General features: G+C 35.3%; 1 protein-coding gene across 5 annotated transcripts in view; it reads left to right on the forward strand.

The window, feature by feature from the left end:
- The first annotated feature begins 446 nt into the window (after window positions 1-446).
- LOC105344891 (bridge-like lipid transfer protein family member 1) overlaps window positions 447-15,528 on the forward strand; it is a 44,049-nt gene continuing 28,967 nt past the window's right edge. For all 5 annotated transcript variants that reach the window (XM_066074835.1, XM_066074839.1, XM_066074836.1 and 2 more), the window contains exons 1-21: window positions 447-1,057; window positions 1,676-1,819; window positions 2,506-2,662; window positions 3,620-3,686; window positions 4,181-4,371; window positions 4,574-4,653; window positions 4,764-4,905; window positions 5,391-5,547; window positions 5,868-6,038; window positions 6,359-6,476; window positions 6,769-6,924; window positions 7,084-7,181; window positions 7,479-7,642; window positions 7,899-8,169; window positions 8,332-8,532; window positions 8,707-8,844; window positions 9,090-9,266; window positions 9,399-9,644; window positions 13,046-14,687; window positions 14,769-14,883; window positions 15,100-15,337. In XM_066074835.1, the coding sequence (XP_065930907.1) occupies window positions 814-1,057; window positions 1,676-1,819; window positions 2,506-2,662; window positions 3,620-3,686; window positions 4,181-4,371; window positions 4,574-4,653; window positions 4,764-4,905; window positions 5,391-5,547; window positions 5,868-6,038; window positions 6,359-6,476; window positions 6,769-6,924; window positions 7,084-7,181; window positions 7,479-7,642; window positions 7,899-8,169; window positions 8,332-8,532; window positions 8,707-8,844; window positions 9,090-9,266; window positions 9,399-9,644; window positions 13,046-14,687; window positions 14,769-14,883; window positions 15,100-15,337 (4,917 nt within the window). In that variant the 5' untranslated portion in view covers window positions 447-813. The remainder of the gene's footprint in view (window positions 1,058-1,675; window positions 1,820-2,505; window positions 2,663-3,619; window positions 3,687-4,180; window positions 4,372-4,573; window positions 4,654-4,763; window positions 4,906-5,390; window positions 5,548-5,867; window positions 6,039-6,358; window positions 6,477-6,768; window positions 6,925-7,083; window positions 7,182-7,478; window positions 7,643-7,898; window positions 8,170-8,331; window positions 8,533-8,706; window positions 8,845-9,089; window positions 9,267-9,398; window positions 9,645-13,045; window positions 14,688-14,768; window positions 14,884-15,099; window positions 15,338-15,528) is intronic.

The raw sequence follows: 15,528 nt of genomic DNA on the forward strand, positions 1-15,528 counted from the left end.
AAATTAACAACGGTTTAAGCTGTTAGAGATAGACAACAAAATGGACACCACATTCTTCATATTATAAGAAATAAGATTTTAAAAAAAGGAGAGAGAGACTCTCTCTCTCTCTCTCTCTCTCTTTCTTTATTTACACATATCATATATTTTTCCTACTTGAATTTATTAGGGTTTTTATCATTTTTGTTGCTCGTCAAATTTAGTAATTATTGTTTTCCCTTAGTTTTATTTGGGCAGAGAATGTGGGTTGGGGAAAGGGCCGTAAGAGGCAAAGCCGGGATCGAGTAGACCCGCAAATTAATGTACCGATATGAGAAGATAAAAAAGGCTACGTATTGCTAGACATTCAACTGAATTGTAGTTATCATTTTTCTTTACAAAATAACAACGACGCCACTGAAATCTGAAACTATGACTTGACTTTTCCCGGGACATTCATAGTTGTATCGATTGGTTTCTTTTCAACTAATTTTTCACACCTGTAATATCCGGTTTTGAATGATCGATTCTTCCTGATCTCCAAGTGAGTGAAAAATTCAATATGTAGCTCAATAAGAACGAAATGCTTAAACTAACAAACTTTTAAAGAAGCAGAGTCTAAAAAAATTGCCATGCTCTGTGTCTTGCCTCCTTATTTATCCCTGTAGCAACATTGCTACACGGGAAGCATATTCAAATACAGTACTGCGTAACAGAAAGGTCTTTAGCTGTTTAGAGTGACAGGTCACTGATGGTGAGTTATGGCAGGGGACATGTTACAAACGTTTAAAAACTGCTTAAAGTGAAATAAACGAAAAGCTGAGTTCGGTCAACATGGAGTCTGACGAGCTAAATCTCCAGGAAATGCTGGTAAATAAAAATAAAACGAACAACGATGACTCCTTTATACGGGACATACAGGACAACCTGCCTTCATCCTCCATCTACGTGTTCTTCTTGTCGATTTTCCTGGCCCAGGCCTGGGTTATTTACATCACTCTTTACAACTCACGGGTATTTGGGTTGGTAATTACCTGGATTCTCAACAAGTTTGTCAAATATGGACACATAAGTTTTGGTAAGTACATGTAATATTTGTTATCTTGCTACATATTTTCTGCATTTACGGCTAAAACAATAGAGAATTTGAGATTTCAAACATGTATGGGTATGAGTACTTGAACTAGGGGAATCACCTAAATTCTTCGCGCATTACGTCATCAGTTTTTGTGACAACATGGTTTCTACACGTTTTCTAAACTTGTGTCATCTACAGGAAAGTACAAAGTGTAGCTTTTTACAACAAATAAAATCTTATTGATGAGTGACTGTATTCTACATTATATAGATTTAAACTTTATTGGCATGAAAATTGATAAGAAATTTACCATTTATTTGGAATTAACTAAATAAATTCATGTCACAAAACTGCGTCGATCTACGTACATGTTTATATCCTACAAGTTAAAAAGTCTCAACTGATAAATTACAAAAGCGTGTACGTGTAGTTTTAACACATGTTCGCGTTCCCGTACGTGTTTTAAATCTCAACCTCTCTAATGTTTCCAAAAGGACTTCACACATATACCACAAGTATCATTATTATTTGTATAATGTAAACGGTTGCCAAGCTCCTTTAGTTTATATAAATTTTACATCACTGAGATTTAATGCAGAAAAATATTTTCTATTTTAGGATCATTTTCCTTTTCTGTTTTGTCTGGAAAAATCATGATACGAGATTTCCATTACATAACTGAGGATTTCTCAGTGAGAATACAGTATGGGTGGATTATATTCAAATGGTGGCAGAAATACATTCCAAAAGATCTTACTGAAGGTATGTTGTTTATATTAAGTTTTCCATATGACTATATTTTGAATGATTTTGCAAACTATCAATTAAAAGATTTTGTTGTGTTGAAGTATTTAGAAGCAAGTGCAATTACATGTATTAGAATATCAATATTTTTCATAAGTTGTATAATTTCTTAAAGATATAACAGGAAGGAAAGGCAAATTTATAAATTTATAACATGCATCATTTTCTTTCTTGGCAAAGTACTGTAGATTTCTTATTTTACCTGAGTACTTATAAATTCTGCAATTCAACCATTTTGCATCAAAGTGTGAGAATATAAAATAGCAAATGCCAAACTTTTATAATAGTTATGCTTAGTTTATATCTAGATTTATAATTATCTGGATTTTAAAATCCACAAAGTGTTCTTCTCACAATTTTATGCACATATTAATTCCTCGCATTTATTTAGGTATCTACAGTATTCTTTCCATAAGTGAAGTAACTTACTTCAGTCAATAAAATAAATGGTTAAAGTTTACTACCAAAATCTGCATGATCTTTGTTTTCAATTCAGAATTTATAATATTGCAATATCATGTCTGTTATTTAGGTAAGTGTAATCTTTTTAATACCGGTAACATTTTACAACTGTTAATCACAACAGTTAATCATACATTTTTGTTTTCAAACTAATTCTAATCATTGATCAATTGTATTTTTAGACTTGTCACACATGGAAACAAGGGTTCAGATGTTTTTAGATGGATTTCAAATACATGTCTACAATAAAGTGGGCACATACGACAGACTAGATAAATTGTTTGGCAGCAGTGCAAATTTGACTGACCCTGTGGAAGCAAACTCTAACACTAAAAGCAGGTAAATAGATTGATTTCACAGGGGTTGTCGATATCTTTCTAATTTCCCCACATGCCTTTGTAAACATGAACAATTTTGAAAGGAAGACATTCTATTTGACAAGGAAATATTTATGAATTTTATGTTTGAATACTTGCAAAGATTGATGTATATATTTAAATAACCTTGAATATCTGTGAGTTCTTATGTGAATAAGTATATAAAAAAGTAATGTCACCTTGATTACAGCTTACTGCTCTAATATGATATTCTTTAGGTCCGCTCTACACTGCCCTATAGTTTAACTTAGCATTTATGTCAGTTAGCAGATCATTGCTTCTTATGTCAGTCATCACCAATGATTTAATCTCAGAATGAAATCCTAGTAATAAAAATTCATTGCTTTTTTTTCTGGTTCATGCAGATATATAGATTGAAGAATTTGCTGGAAAACAATACAAAATCAACACTCTTTAAATTCTCCTAAATCAATAATGAGTACTGGTCAAATACATCAAAATATTGTTATATGTTAATATTTGAAATATTTCAATCCTGTCTGTATGAGTTGTTAAAATGTAGTTAAGGAATTCATTTATTAATACATGAGCAAATTGGTTTAAAATACTTGATCTTACCAGATTGTTAAATGGATCATGAATAACAATCATTTTATTTTGGAAATTAATATTCAGTAGATGTAAACATTTGATATTTTAAATTGAGGTATCAAATGGCAAATAATATTAAGCCTTTCACAATTAAGTTTTCAAGTAATGAAAAACATTCAGTATTGCCACAGTTCATGTATGATCTTTATTTCTGTGGCAATTTTCTCCTTACATTGTATATAGTCAAAACGTGCACAGGAGATGATTTAATTACCTGAAATTGGATGCACTCTATTTAAAAATTAATTTTATAGTGTAACTTATTTGGGTTAATGAACTTAAAATATGCATTTCTCTTTGACTCCAGCGCTACAAATGTGTCCAATATAAACTGGAGGGATCTCATTCCAGTCATCAAAGTGGAAATGTCATCAGTAAGTCCCCCACTGCTTTCAAATCAGTCCAAATCAAATTTTAGAATCATTTGCGATTATTTACATAAAAACATAGTAGAAAGACATCTCTTCAATATGAAATATTATTAATTCATTTAGGCATATTTTGTTCATGAAGATGATATTTTAAGCTTTTAAAGTATTAATGTTTCTTGTTTTATTAAGTAAATGTATACTGTTGCGATATAGCGAAAAGTTATGTTAATTGTTATAAGCTATCTTTGCAAATTATATTAATTTTATGTTTGTTGTGGTCATAAAGATTTGTGAATAGTTTTCAAATGATAAGAACCATGTAATTTATGAAAGACATATGTGATATTATTTTCTATATGCAGTATGTTCATTTGATATATTTTGAATATTGTGTGTACATACATGTACTGTAAGAAACAAGATGGCTAATTATTCAACAAATTAAAAACTGGGATGGAATATAATGAATATTAAAGATATTCACACAATTATTGTAGGGAAGAATCATTTTTGGAAACCACCTAGTTCCACATTCCCTGATCTTCAGTTTTGAGGATGGTCACTTTACCTACACCACCAAGCCAGCTTCCACTCCATTTGACCAGTTCATGCACGACGCCACGGGGAAAGCAGAGAACTTCAAGCTCATGTTTGTACAGAGCAACAAGTACACCGGCCCTTTAGATGAGTGAGTTAATATGTCCCCTACATACTTTATACAATCATGCAGGAATTTATTGATAATGAATTTTTAAAAATCATAAGATAATTTCAGATGTTTCACTTATACGTGTACAATACATGTGAATGAGTTTAGTGTGTGTCATAAAATTTCATTTTTTAATGAACATTTATTTTTGAAACTTTTTTACTGCATGCTTTGAATTCAGAGCACCAAGATACATGGGAGAAGGATTCATAGTTCTACAAACCAGAAAGATTGACATTCATTTTTATATGGATGAACCAGGTATTGTTGCTACAAGTAGTCAATCACGTTGTTTCCTTCTTTGTCTTTTTGCATTAATTAGCTGTATAAGTTGTAATTGTTGAATGACCCTTTGCAATTATTTCCCCCAGGAATCGTTCCATATGAACCAGAGAGTGTGGAGCTGGCTGATGGAGAAACCGTGGTCCGCAGGACGTACCCCTGTCTGGGAATGGACGTAAAGTGTGGCAAAAACACAGACATCAACTATGGCCCTTGGGTTGATAAACAGAGGTACATTGTTCTTTGAAATGCTATTATATTATAAATTGTTCCTTTTAATATGTCTGTCTTTTGGAGGGCTTAATCGTGATGTAGACTCACCTATTCCTCTGGATGTCCGGTCTTTCTGATAATCTGTTTGTGTCTGGTTCATACTCTGAGCAATATGGCAAAGGCATAAGACTGTCAATTTCTTTGTATTTGATTCTTTACATATGGTTAGTTGAAATTTAAATTTTCTTGTTTGTGTCTGGTTCATACTCTGAGCAATATGGCAAAGGCATAAGACTGTCAATTTCTTTGTATTTGATTCTTTACATATGGTTAGTTGAAATTTAAATTTTCTTCATAATTTTTTTTTTCAGGGAGTTGCTATGGTTTCAAAATTTTGGTCTTTAATTCTTTGGAGGATTTATGTACTTTTCCTCTTTGTTCCTTTACAGGGAATGCTGTGGTTTCAGTCTTTTGTTTCGAGCTATGTTTTCGTTCCATTACAGAGAGTTGCTGTGGAAGTTTTTCTACCCCGCCGACTACCAGGACATGGTCCCCACAGAGGAGGCCAAACCGGGGGAGTACAGGAACTACAAGAAGTTTGAATTCATGATGAACCTCATGCAGACTTCAACCATCGACATCCTGTTTACAAAAGATTCTGTAAGATTGGAGTCCTGTTACATTTTCTTTTATACTTAAAAAGGAGATTTCAATATCAGACTGTGTTTAAGGAAAATGGAACTTTTTCATTGTACATCCTATTTACATTATACTTATTATATGTACTGTGTATTGTCTTAAATTTTTATAGCATTTGGAAAAGATATCTAGTAAATTAAATGCATATTGACAATTCTGAGTTTACATTAAGAAAACTACTGGAATGATAATTACTGGCAAACATCACAATTTCTGTGCACAGTGAACCTGTGTACTACTTGTATGTACTAATATATCTGATTATCAATTTCTGATTGCAGGAGACCCAGGCCATTCACATGAGCACCAGTCAGGGGTCGTATGTAGAGGTCACGGTGCCCTGGATCACCAGCCCCGATGGTTTCACCAGTACGGTCCATGGTCAGTTGCTACTGGTGGATGCCACCACTAGTCTACAGTACCGCTCACTGGTCGAGTGTGAAACTTTTGAGGTACTAACATAATATACAAAGTACAATGTGTTTTATGTTGTAGAGCTCTAGGATGTGTATACATAAACTACCACTGTCTTAGTGAATGATTACAAAATGTCAGTTTACTGTGACACTGTTGATATGAATGTATTTATATTGATTTTCATTCATATTGCTGTTAAAAGATCTTATTGAATTTGTCCATATAACAAAAAATTAACTGAATTATATAGCGAAGGTCTAAAGTTTGATATTGTTTCACAAACCTCACTCACAAATTTCATGTATAGATTGTATAGATAACATTCACTTAATAACAAAGTATTTATACCTGACAGTTTACAGTGAAGGCATCCTACCCCCCCTCATGGAACAGCCATCAGGACTGGACGTGTGATTTTATCGCCTGCAAAACCGCCTTTTGTCTGATATTTGATCACAAACATTTTTTCTCAGGTAAAGAGAATGACATCTTTATAGTCAATTGTACAGTAGATTCTTTTAGAATTTAAAGCAAACAATTTTTGATAATAAAATATTCAACATTCTAAGTTGAGTTTATTTTAAATATTATTTAAAGTATTTAAAGTCAAACTTCACATGTACATGTATTTTAGATGTCGCAAATACATTGTACAAATAACTGTTTTTAAATCCAAACTCAAAATTATTCTTTTATATGCCTTATAGTTAATCTTAAAAAAGTTTATAATTGAATTTTAACACCTTGTGATTTTTTTTTTAACAGACCTGATCAATGATTGGTCAGTGAAGACGGTCCCGGACCTTTATCACTTCGTGCCGTACACCTGGACCATTAACTTTCAGATCAAGGAGTTTGAGCTGATTCTGGTGACCAATGAGTACAACTGGATTGACACCTCCTCTCATCAGCCAGAAAATGGTAGCCATTTATCGGTCATGCATAATGATAGACACTTTACATGAGCATGTAAAAATGTTTCTGAGATAATTTTTCTTTCAAAATCTTAATTTACATTGACTAGCCCTTCCATGTAAATTTCTTGCTATGTGAGCATTGATTGATTACTTCTACTTACAGCACAGATAGCTTTCTGTGGAGATCTTCTGGACATGTCCCTAGTTTTACCCTACACCGACTTTTTACCAGATACAGTTCATGTTGGACTTGTCTTCAAGGTCAGTGATAAAGTCCCATCAGCAGTGTGTAATATACTGTGAAGTTATTATATATAGCGTGTACAATATTTGGCAGAAATGATTTTTTCAATGAGTTAGGTTTGATTTGAATTAGCGTATTCTGAGTGTGCCTATTCTTGCACATATATGAATGGCATAATGTGATGTTCTTAAGTTAATAGCAGAAGTGGCTTTAAGCCAAAAACATTAAAAAGAATACACAGCCAAATGTAATGTTTGCAGAATTGTCCTCTTTGAATGTTCTAAAAACTATTAATAGTAATTGCTTTTGATTAGGGAGAGAATGCATTTTGTCGCCTGTATCTGCCTGTTAACAACACAAGCCGCCATGTTCTGGAGGCTTTGTCTAAGAACGTGAAGCTGATGGATCGTAATGGGAAAATCATGGAGGAACCGTTCGGTTCAGAGAAAAAGCAGTGGAGAAGGATGACTCAAAGGAGGTCTGAAATTATACAAGACATAGGTTTATGATAAAGTTGTGTGTTATGTAGAAAGTTTTGCTGCAATGCAGTTCTCAACAGTTGATTTGGTGCTCTGATCTGAAATTCTTGATTTCAGCTGAACTCTAATATTTTATTTCTTGATGCCAGTATACATTTCTGGTAGTTATTGAAAGATTTTTAAAAGCAATGTTTATCAGAATTATTATGATAAATTCAGAGCACAGACCACAGTTTCTCTTTTGATTTTTGACAGTGACGGCTGGGTTGACTGTTGGACCACCTCCAATGTGGCCATCAGCATTGGCTACAATTACCACCCAATGCCTGTCCTCCTCCAGCAGGCCCCGTCGGATGAAGAGTCCCTCACCGCCCCCCTCCGACCCTCCAAGTACCTCCACCTCCAGCCTCCAGACAACTTTGACCCAGGAGAGATGGATTCTGACTTGATTGCTGTGGAATTAGAGGTGGCTCCCTCTATGCTTTGTGTTTATGGGTCATTGCTGAGAAACTTCCTCCATGTCAAGGTAACATTGCTCTTCTTTTGGTTTCCATACAGTATCTATTAACATACAAGTAAACAACCAGGATATTAATATCAATGGTACAAACTACAGATATAGGAATTGAAGAAAATGGTAAACTGTTAAGAAAACATCATAAATTTTGACAAATTAATTCTTTTTCAGGAAAACTACTTAGGAGAAGATCAGAAGTTTACAGATTTTGAAGATGCAAACCAGACCCCTAGGAAGAGTGGACAGGGTAATCTAGGTCCCCTGTCTGAGGAGAAGTATTCACAGCCAAAGCCATTTGATGAGAGATATTATCGTCCATTTGCTGTCACTGTGTCTGTAGCTATACATGAAATTCATGGCCATCTAGTGAAGGTAAATAATGATCTATACATCTACTTTTACTTTCAATCTACATACATGTACATGTACATTTTCTTCAAACATGCATGTCAGACAATTGTGTACACATGAAGTTTATATGGATATTTTTCAATGAAATGTATATTTAGTTACCTTCATGAAGAATACATAATTGATATACTGTAGAACTGTAACATGGATGACTTGCCATGCCCAAGTATCATGCTGGATAGACTGTGCTTTGAGATGGACAAAGCGTACAAAGAGACCAAGCTTCAGCTACTTCTGTCTCCAGTCATCCTTATAGCCAAAGACACAGTGTCAGTAAGTGTCATTCCATTGTGCCTGGCAGTATTCTAAAACTATTTACGTTAACAACAAAGAAGGAAGATTTCAAATTTGCTTTTACATTTGTCTGATATACATTATTTCTTAAAATGCATTTACTTGTGAATAAAACTTTATTAAATTTTTATGTACCGGTAAATATTATTTTTTAACTTTAAATTCAGTTTAATATGTTAAATCCTATATGTACATTTTGTAGTTGATTGACCTTTTATTTTCAGAGGGAGAATGGCTCAAAACAGCTCAACGAGGGTCATCTTGGGTTGTCAGGGTTACAGGTCAGAGGTCATGCTATGTTCTCACACGAAGGCCTGCCATTGGACAGTGAGACGTTGGAATATGGTTGGTTGGTGGAGGCCATCATAGGGGACTTCACTGGCAAACTGACCTCAGCCCAGGTAATCAAAAGTATTTCTATCAGTTTCTTGTGGACATTGTATATGTATTAGCTGTTTTCTTTTGATATTTACTGACATTTACATGCAAATATGCAAAGATAAGTTTCTTATTTACATTATATTTCTGAACAGCTTCAGAATCTGGTGGAGTTTATCCAGACATTTATCATGTTGGTGGAGGACCCAGAAAACAGCATGGAGCGGCCCCAGCCCCATAAACTGTGTCAGCACATGCTGCCCCAGCCCCAGTGTCGCATGCTGACCCAGTACAACTTTCCATGCCCCACTTCAGAAGAGATCAAGTATGAGATGGTCCGACTGTCACTTGACTCTGTCAACTTCTGTCTGGTGGAGAGTGGCACTGCCCTCAATGTACAGGTATGGGGAGTCATCTTACCACCTCAACCAAAAAGATAACAAAACAGTTTGGTGCTGTCTTCAAAGTAATTGGGTTTTTTTAGCTCACCGAGACGAAGTCAAGGAGAGCTTATGCTATACCCTCGGCGTCGGCGGTGGCGTCGGCGTCGGCGTCGGCGTCCGGACCTGGTTAAAGTTTTTGTTGCAGGTCCTGTATCTAAGCTATTACTTGTCCTATCTTCACCAAACTTGCATGGATGATGCATCTGGACCTACTTATGGACTTGAAAGACTTGGATGCTGAATCTGGGTCCTAAATTTCAGATGCTGGAGGAGGTTAAGGTTGTTGGACCAGGTTAAAGTTTTTGTTGCAGGTGCCCTTTGATAGCAGTATCTTAGTTACTGCTGGTCTGTACTTCACCAAACTTGCATGGATGGTGTGCCTTATGATACTGATGCACCAGACAGGCTTGAGTGCTGAATCTGAGCTATAGGTTTCGGATGCTGGAGGAGGTTAAGGTTGTTGGACCAGGTTAAAGTTTTTGTTGCAGGTGCCCTTTGATAGCAGTATCTTAGTTACTACTGGTCCTAACTTCACCAAACTTGTATGGATGATGCGTCTTATGATACTGATGCACCTGACAAGCTTGAATGCTGAATCTGAGCTGTAGGTTTCGGATGCTGGAGGAGGTTAAGGTTTTTGGAGCAGGTTAAAGTTTTTGTTGCGGGTGCCCATTGATAGCAATATCTAAGTTACTACTGGTCCTAACTTCACCAAACTTGTATGGATGATGCGTCTTATGATACTGATGCACCTGACAAGCTTGAATGCTGAATCTGAGCAATAGGTTTCGGATGCTGGAAGAGGTTAAGGTTTTTAGAGCTGGTTAAAGTTTTTGTTGCAGGTGCCCTCTGATGATTAATCTTAGTTACTACTGGTCCTAACTTCACCAAACTTGTATGGATGGTGCGTCTTATGATACTGATGCACCTGACAAGCTTGAATGCTGAATCTGAGCAATAGGTTTCGGATGCTGGAAGAGGTTAAGGTTTTTAGAGCTGGTTAAGTTTTTGTTGCAGGTGCCCTCTGATGATTATATCTTAGTTACTACTGGTCCTAACTTCACCAACCTTGTATGGATGGTGCGTCTTATGATACTGATGCACCTGACAAGCTTGAATGCTGAATCTGAGCAATAGGTTTCGGATGCTGGAGGAGGTTAAGGTTTTAAGAGCTGGTTAGATAAAGTTTTTGAAACAGGTGCCCTCTGATGATGATATCTTAGTTATTACTTGTCCTTACTTCACCAGACTTCCATGGATGGTGTGTCTTATGATACTGATGCACCTGACAGGCTTGAATGCATAGTCTGGTTTCGGATGCTGGATAAAGTTAAGTTTTTAGGAACAGGTCACATGTTTAATAGATGATAGCACTATTTCAAACTTGCATAGTTGATTTAACTGTAATATGAATGAATCGCAGAGGTAGCTTCAGATGCAGAGCTTGATCTCCATTATCAAGGATGCTAAAAAATAAATCTTAGTTATTACTGGTCCTAACTTCACCAAACTTGAATGGATGGTGTGTCTTATGATACAGATGCACCTGACAGGCATGGATGCTGAATCTGAGCCATAGGTTGCGGATGCTGGAGGAAGTTAAGGTTTTAATTGCTAGTGCCCTCTGATGATGATATCTTAGTTATTACTGGTCCAAACTTCACCAAAATTGCATGGATGATGCGTCTTATGATACAAATGCACCTGATGGGCTTGAATGCTGAATCTGAGCCATAGGTTTCGGATGCTGGATGAGGTTTAGTTTTTTGGAACAGGTCACATGTTTTATAGATGATAGCTTGCATAGTTGATTTAACTTTATTATAAATTTAATGCAGAGGTTGCTTCAGAAGCAGAGCTTGATCTCCATTATCAAGGATGCTAAAGAAATCTCCTACCTCACTCAAACCAGCTCGATAGATAGATGTGTTTGTTGATAAATGATATAACATGATTCCTATGATAAAGTATTATATGATATGAAACAATATTGTTTGATATGATACAATATGATATCATATGTTATATTATAAAAAGTTATACGATACAATATGATATTGTATCAATTTTTTTGATATTTTATGATATGATTATGTATCATGATATTGTTATGTATAGTATTGTATATTATGATACAATATTGTATAATATTATATTGTATTTTTAATTTATTATTTTATCACATGATACAATTACATAAGATATTGCAAAATATTATATTGTATCCTATGATACAATATTGTATATTCTATAATATTGTATCATACAATATTTTATAATATGATATTGGTTTCAGTAATATAGAATTATATCACATGAAATTGTATTATATGATATTGTTATATTATATAATATTGTATCATACGATATTATATGATATGATATTGGTTTATATGATATATTATCATATCACATGAAATTGTATTATATGATATTGTAATATATTTTATTGTGTCATATGATGCAATATGTATAATATAATAATGTATTTTATAATATTTTACCATATCACATAATATTGTATCATTTGATAAGATACAATGTTGGAATCAAATTATATTGCATTATATGATATAATATCATATAATGTATCAAATATGTTTCAGTTTCATTCAATACAATATCATTCTATATTATACAATAAAATATCATGTTTCAGTGTTATGATGTATTATGTAATATGATATTGTAATATGATACTATATTGTATTATATTTTATGATATTGTATTATGTGATCAAATACAATAAGGTATAACACAATACAATGTCATATCATACGTTACAATATCAAATCTCATTATTGTTTATTACGGTATTTTATTTATTATATGATATATATTATATTAGAAATATGACATGATGCAATATTTAATTTTATATCATTGTATTGATTAACATATTAACATATGATTATCATAAAAAAATCAGATATCAGATGATATACGATATTTTGTCAAAACAGAATCCATGAATATCCAAGATCATAAAGTATGATTTTCATATAAAATGATAAAGGTGGTCTTATGAAGGTGATGTCTCATAAGGGTGATGCTCCGTCTCGGTGAGCTTAGTAATCTATGATTACCTATGTTTTAAATTAAAAATTAGATGTACAGGTGAGAGTAGTCATCTAACTTCCTCAACCAGAAAGGAACGATGAACAACACTCTTAAACACAAATGTTCTTATTTTTTAATAAAAATGATTTCATAAGTTGTCCCCAATATTTGTGTACGGTTATTTTGATTTTAATAAATTAAAACATAACATGTATTTTTTAAAAAAAGTTTTGAGATTGATGTCAATCAATTATTTTAATTTGAAGAACATTGACTGACATTTAATAATTCTCTGTAGGTCAGTACAGTGAAAATGTCAACCTGTAACCTTCATGGAACCAACACCAGGGCAGGAATCACCGGGCGGGTCGAGAACATTTCACTGCGACAGTTCATCGCATCATCTGTCCTCAAATACCAAAACACTCACCCAGAAATATGGCTGGAATCTGGAAGCTTGATATTCGGACCTCTTGATGCTGAAGCTGCTATGGCTCTGCCAAATCCAGATTTTCATGTTCTGCAGGACAGATTTTTAAGAATTCATGACAAAAAAACAAAACGGTTGTGGTTTCTTTGGTCAGTGAATGAACTGAAAACTCAGCCAACTGTTGTTGGAAAATGTGGTTGTCATGGAGGATGTGCATTTTTTGGAAGAAATAGGAATGGAGTTGGATTTTTCAGTCATCGAAAAACAAAGGAAGCTACCTCTAAAGCAGTTCTACAGGTGTCCCCTCAGGGACAGGACCCAGGGTTTGGACAGAGCTTGTTAGTCACAGACAAGCTTGTGTTTGATGTTTTACCAAATAATGGGGAACTCTCCCCAGCAAAGAATTTCTCTTTCACAAGGGGTTATATGAGTGATGTATTGACTCCTGAGTCTCCCGGAACCAACATTACTGTGATAGAGGACCGCTCACTGAGCCACAACAGCTCCACACTTACTGTCAGCAAAGCTGAACAGGATGCTTCTCTCACTGAAAATAAGGATCATGTGGACTCCAGCTCAGTGAGAGCAGATTTCTCGGACAAGACTGTGAGTCCAGGATCAGAGTCCCTGCCACAAGACTCACTCACTAGTCCCGTGTCGGAAACACGCAGTTTAGTATCCAGACTTAGCAGCATGGAAGAGGGCCTTGCCAAACAAATGCCCAGTATCTCTAGTTCTCCTCTGTTGGAAGGCAGGCGGAAAGTATCTATGGACTTGGGAGATGTCCATTTAGCAAGAACTTCGAAGTCTAATGTTTCTTTGCCATCATCAAGTAAGAGTCTAAGACAGGAAAAGACTTTTTCTGTTGTGTCATTGGAAAGTGAGAGATACTATTCGGCTGAGGAAGACAATCTGGAGAACACTACCGCTGTGTCTGGTGGGAGCATTGATGACAGCATGTTATCCACCGGAAGTCAAGATCAGACCCTGAGATTGGCAGAAACTGATATGTTCAATGAGACAGTTGTACCAGGAACAGTCAGGAGGCCAGTGACAGAAAGACAAGACAGTGAATCAACCACAGGATCCTCCTCATCTTTTGAGTCAGCTGCCACAGATCAGAGTGATTCAAGTGATGATTTGGATGAAATGGACTCCCCAGAATTCATGGAGAATATATCCATGGTTGATTTACATGGACAAGTGAACAAACCAATCACACAGTCTCCAATACTCATGAGCTGCTACTCTGGTCACCTGACTCAATACGAGTGCAAGGATTGGTCCTCTCCTCAGCCAATCCAAGGATCTGGTGAGATGAAGCATGACCAATCAGCTTACTCCTTGTCCTCGGCCTGTCATTCTCTTCAGTATATTCACAGTCCAGCATGTTTACCACATTTTAAGAGATTGAGACAGGGGTTTTCTCCTGGACTTATGACTGCCAAAGAAAAACTTGTCTCTAATGTTCATGATCAGGGGACTGCTGTAGATGGAAAAAATTCACAAGGTAAAATTTTACACATATGTAGAAATTGGTATTCATTTGTTTTAATTAATTTTAATGTATTGATAAAGTTGATCTTTTTAGGGGATACAGTGGAAGAAACACTTTTGGAAAATGCTTCCATCACAACAGGGGTAGTCAAACTTCATGGATCAATGGATATCACACTCACTCCCCTATTTCTGGAATCTTTTCAAAGGTAACATTAAAACATCTTTCTGGTTTATAACAAAATCTAACTACTAGTAGTACCATGGGACCAAGTCTTGGCAAGTACCACTTCTTGCCATTTCAATGAACAGTTACAATAAAGCAAGCAAAATTAAATGGTGGAAAGTGAAAGTACTTCGCAAGAATTGGTCTTATGCCAGTAAGTCTCTGAGACTGAATTATAACTTATTTTAATGGTGGATAGATATACTGAGGCTGTGACTCCCACTCTGATGTTGCTGCACCCCTCCTCTATTGTTGATGGCCTACACAGCCAGTGTCTGGAGCGCCTGAAGCGTCAGAACCGCTTGAAGAAGGGCAAGACATCTGGAGAGGAGGACACAGAGAAGCAGGTCCCAGAGAGACAGTTCAGTACGGACAGCCGCAATCAGGAGGGGGAGATGAAGACCTCCAGTATTCAGGCCCTACTCACCGTATCTAAGGTTTGTTGAGTCACCCAAGAAAGCATGTGCATCAGTATCAGTCATTAACAAATGTTTAAGATCTTGATTTTTGTTCATTTGGTAACAATATACATGTACAAGTTACTGAAAGTCATCGATCTATAACCCTAAAGTAGATGCCAGAAAATGGTTCTTAGATGTGCAGTTTCTGTTTTCATGGTTCATACACA

Source organism: Magallana gigas, chromosome 2 (assembly GCF_963853765.1).
Source record: "Magallana gigas chromosome 2, xbMagGiga1.1, whole genome shotgun sequence".
NCBI classification, from domain to species: Eukaryota; Metazoa; Mollusca; class Bivalvia; order Ostreida; family Ostreidae; genus Magallana; species Magallana gigas.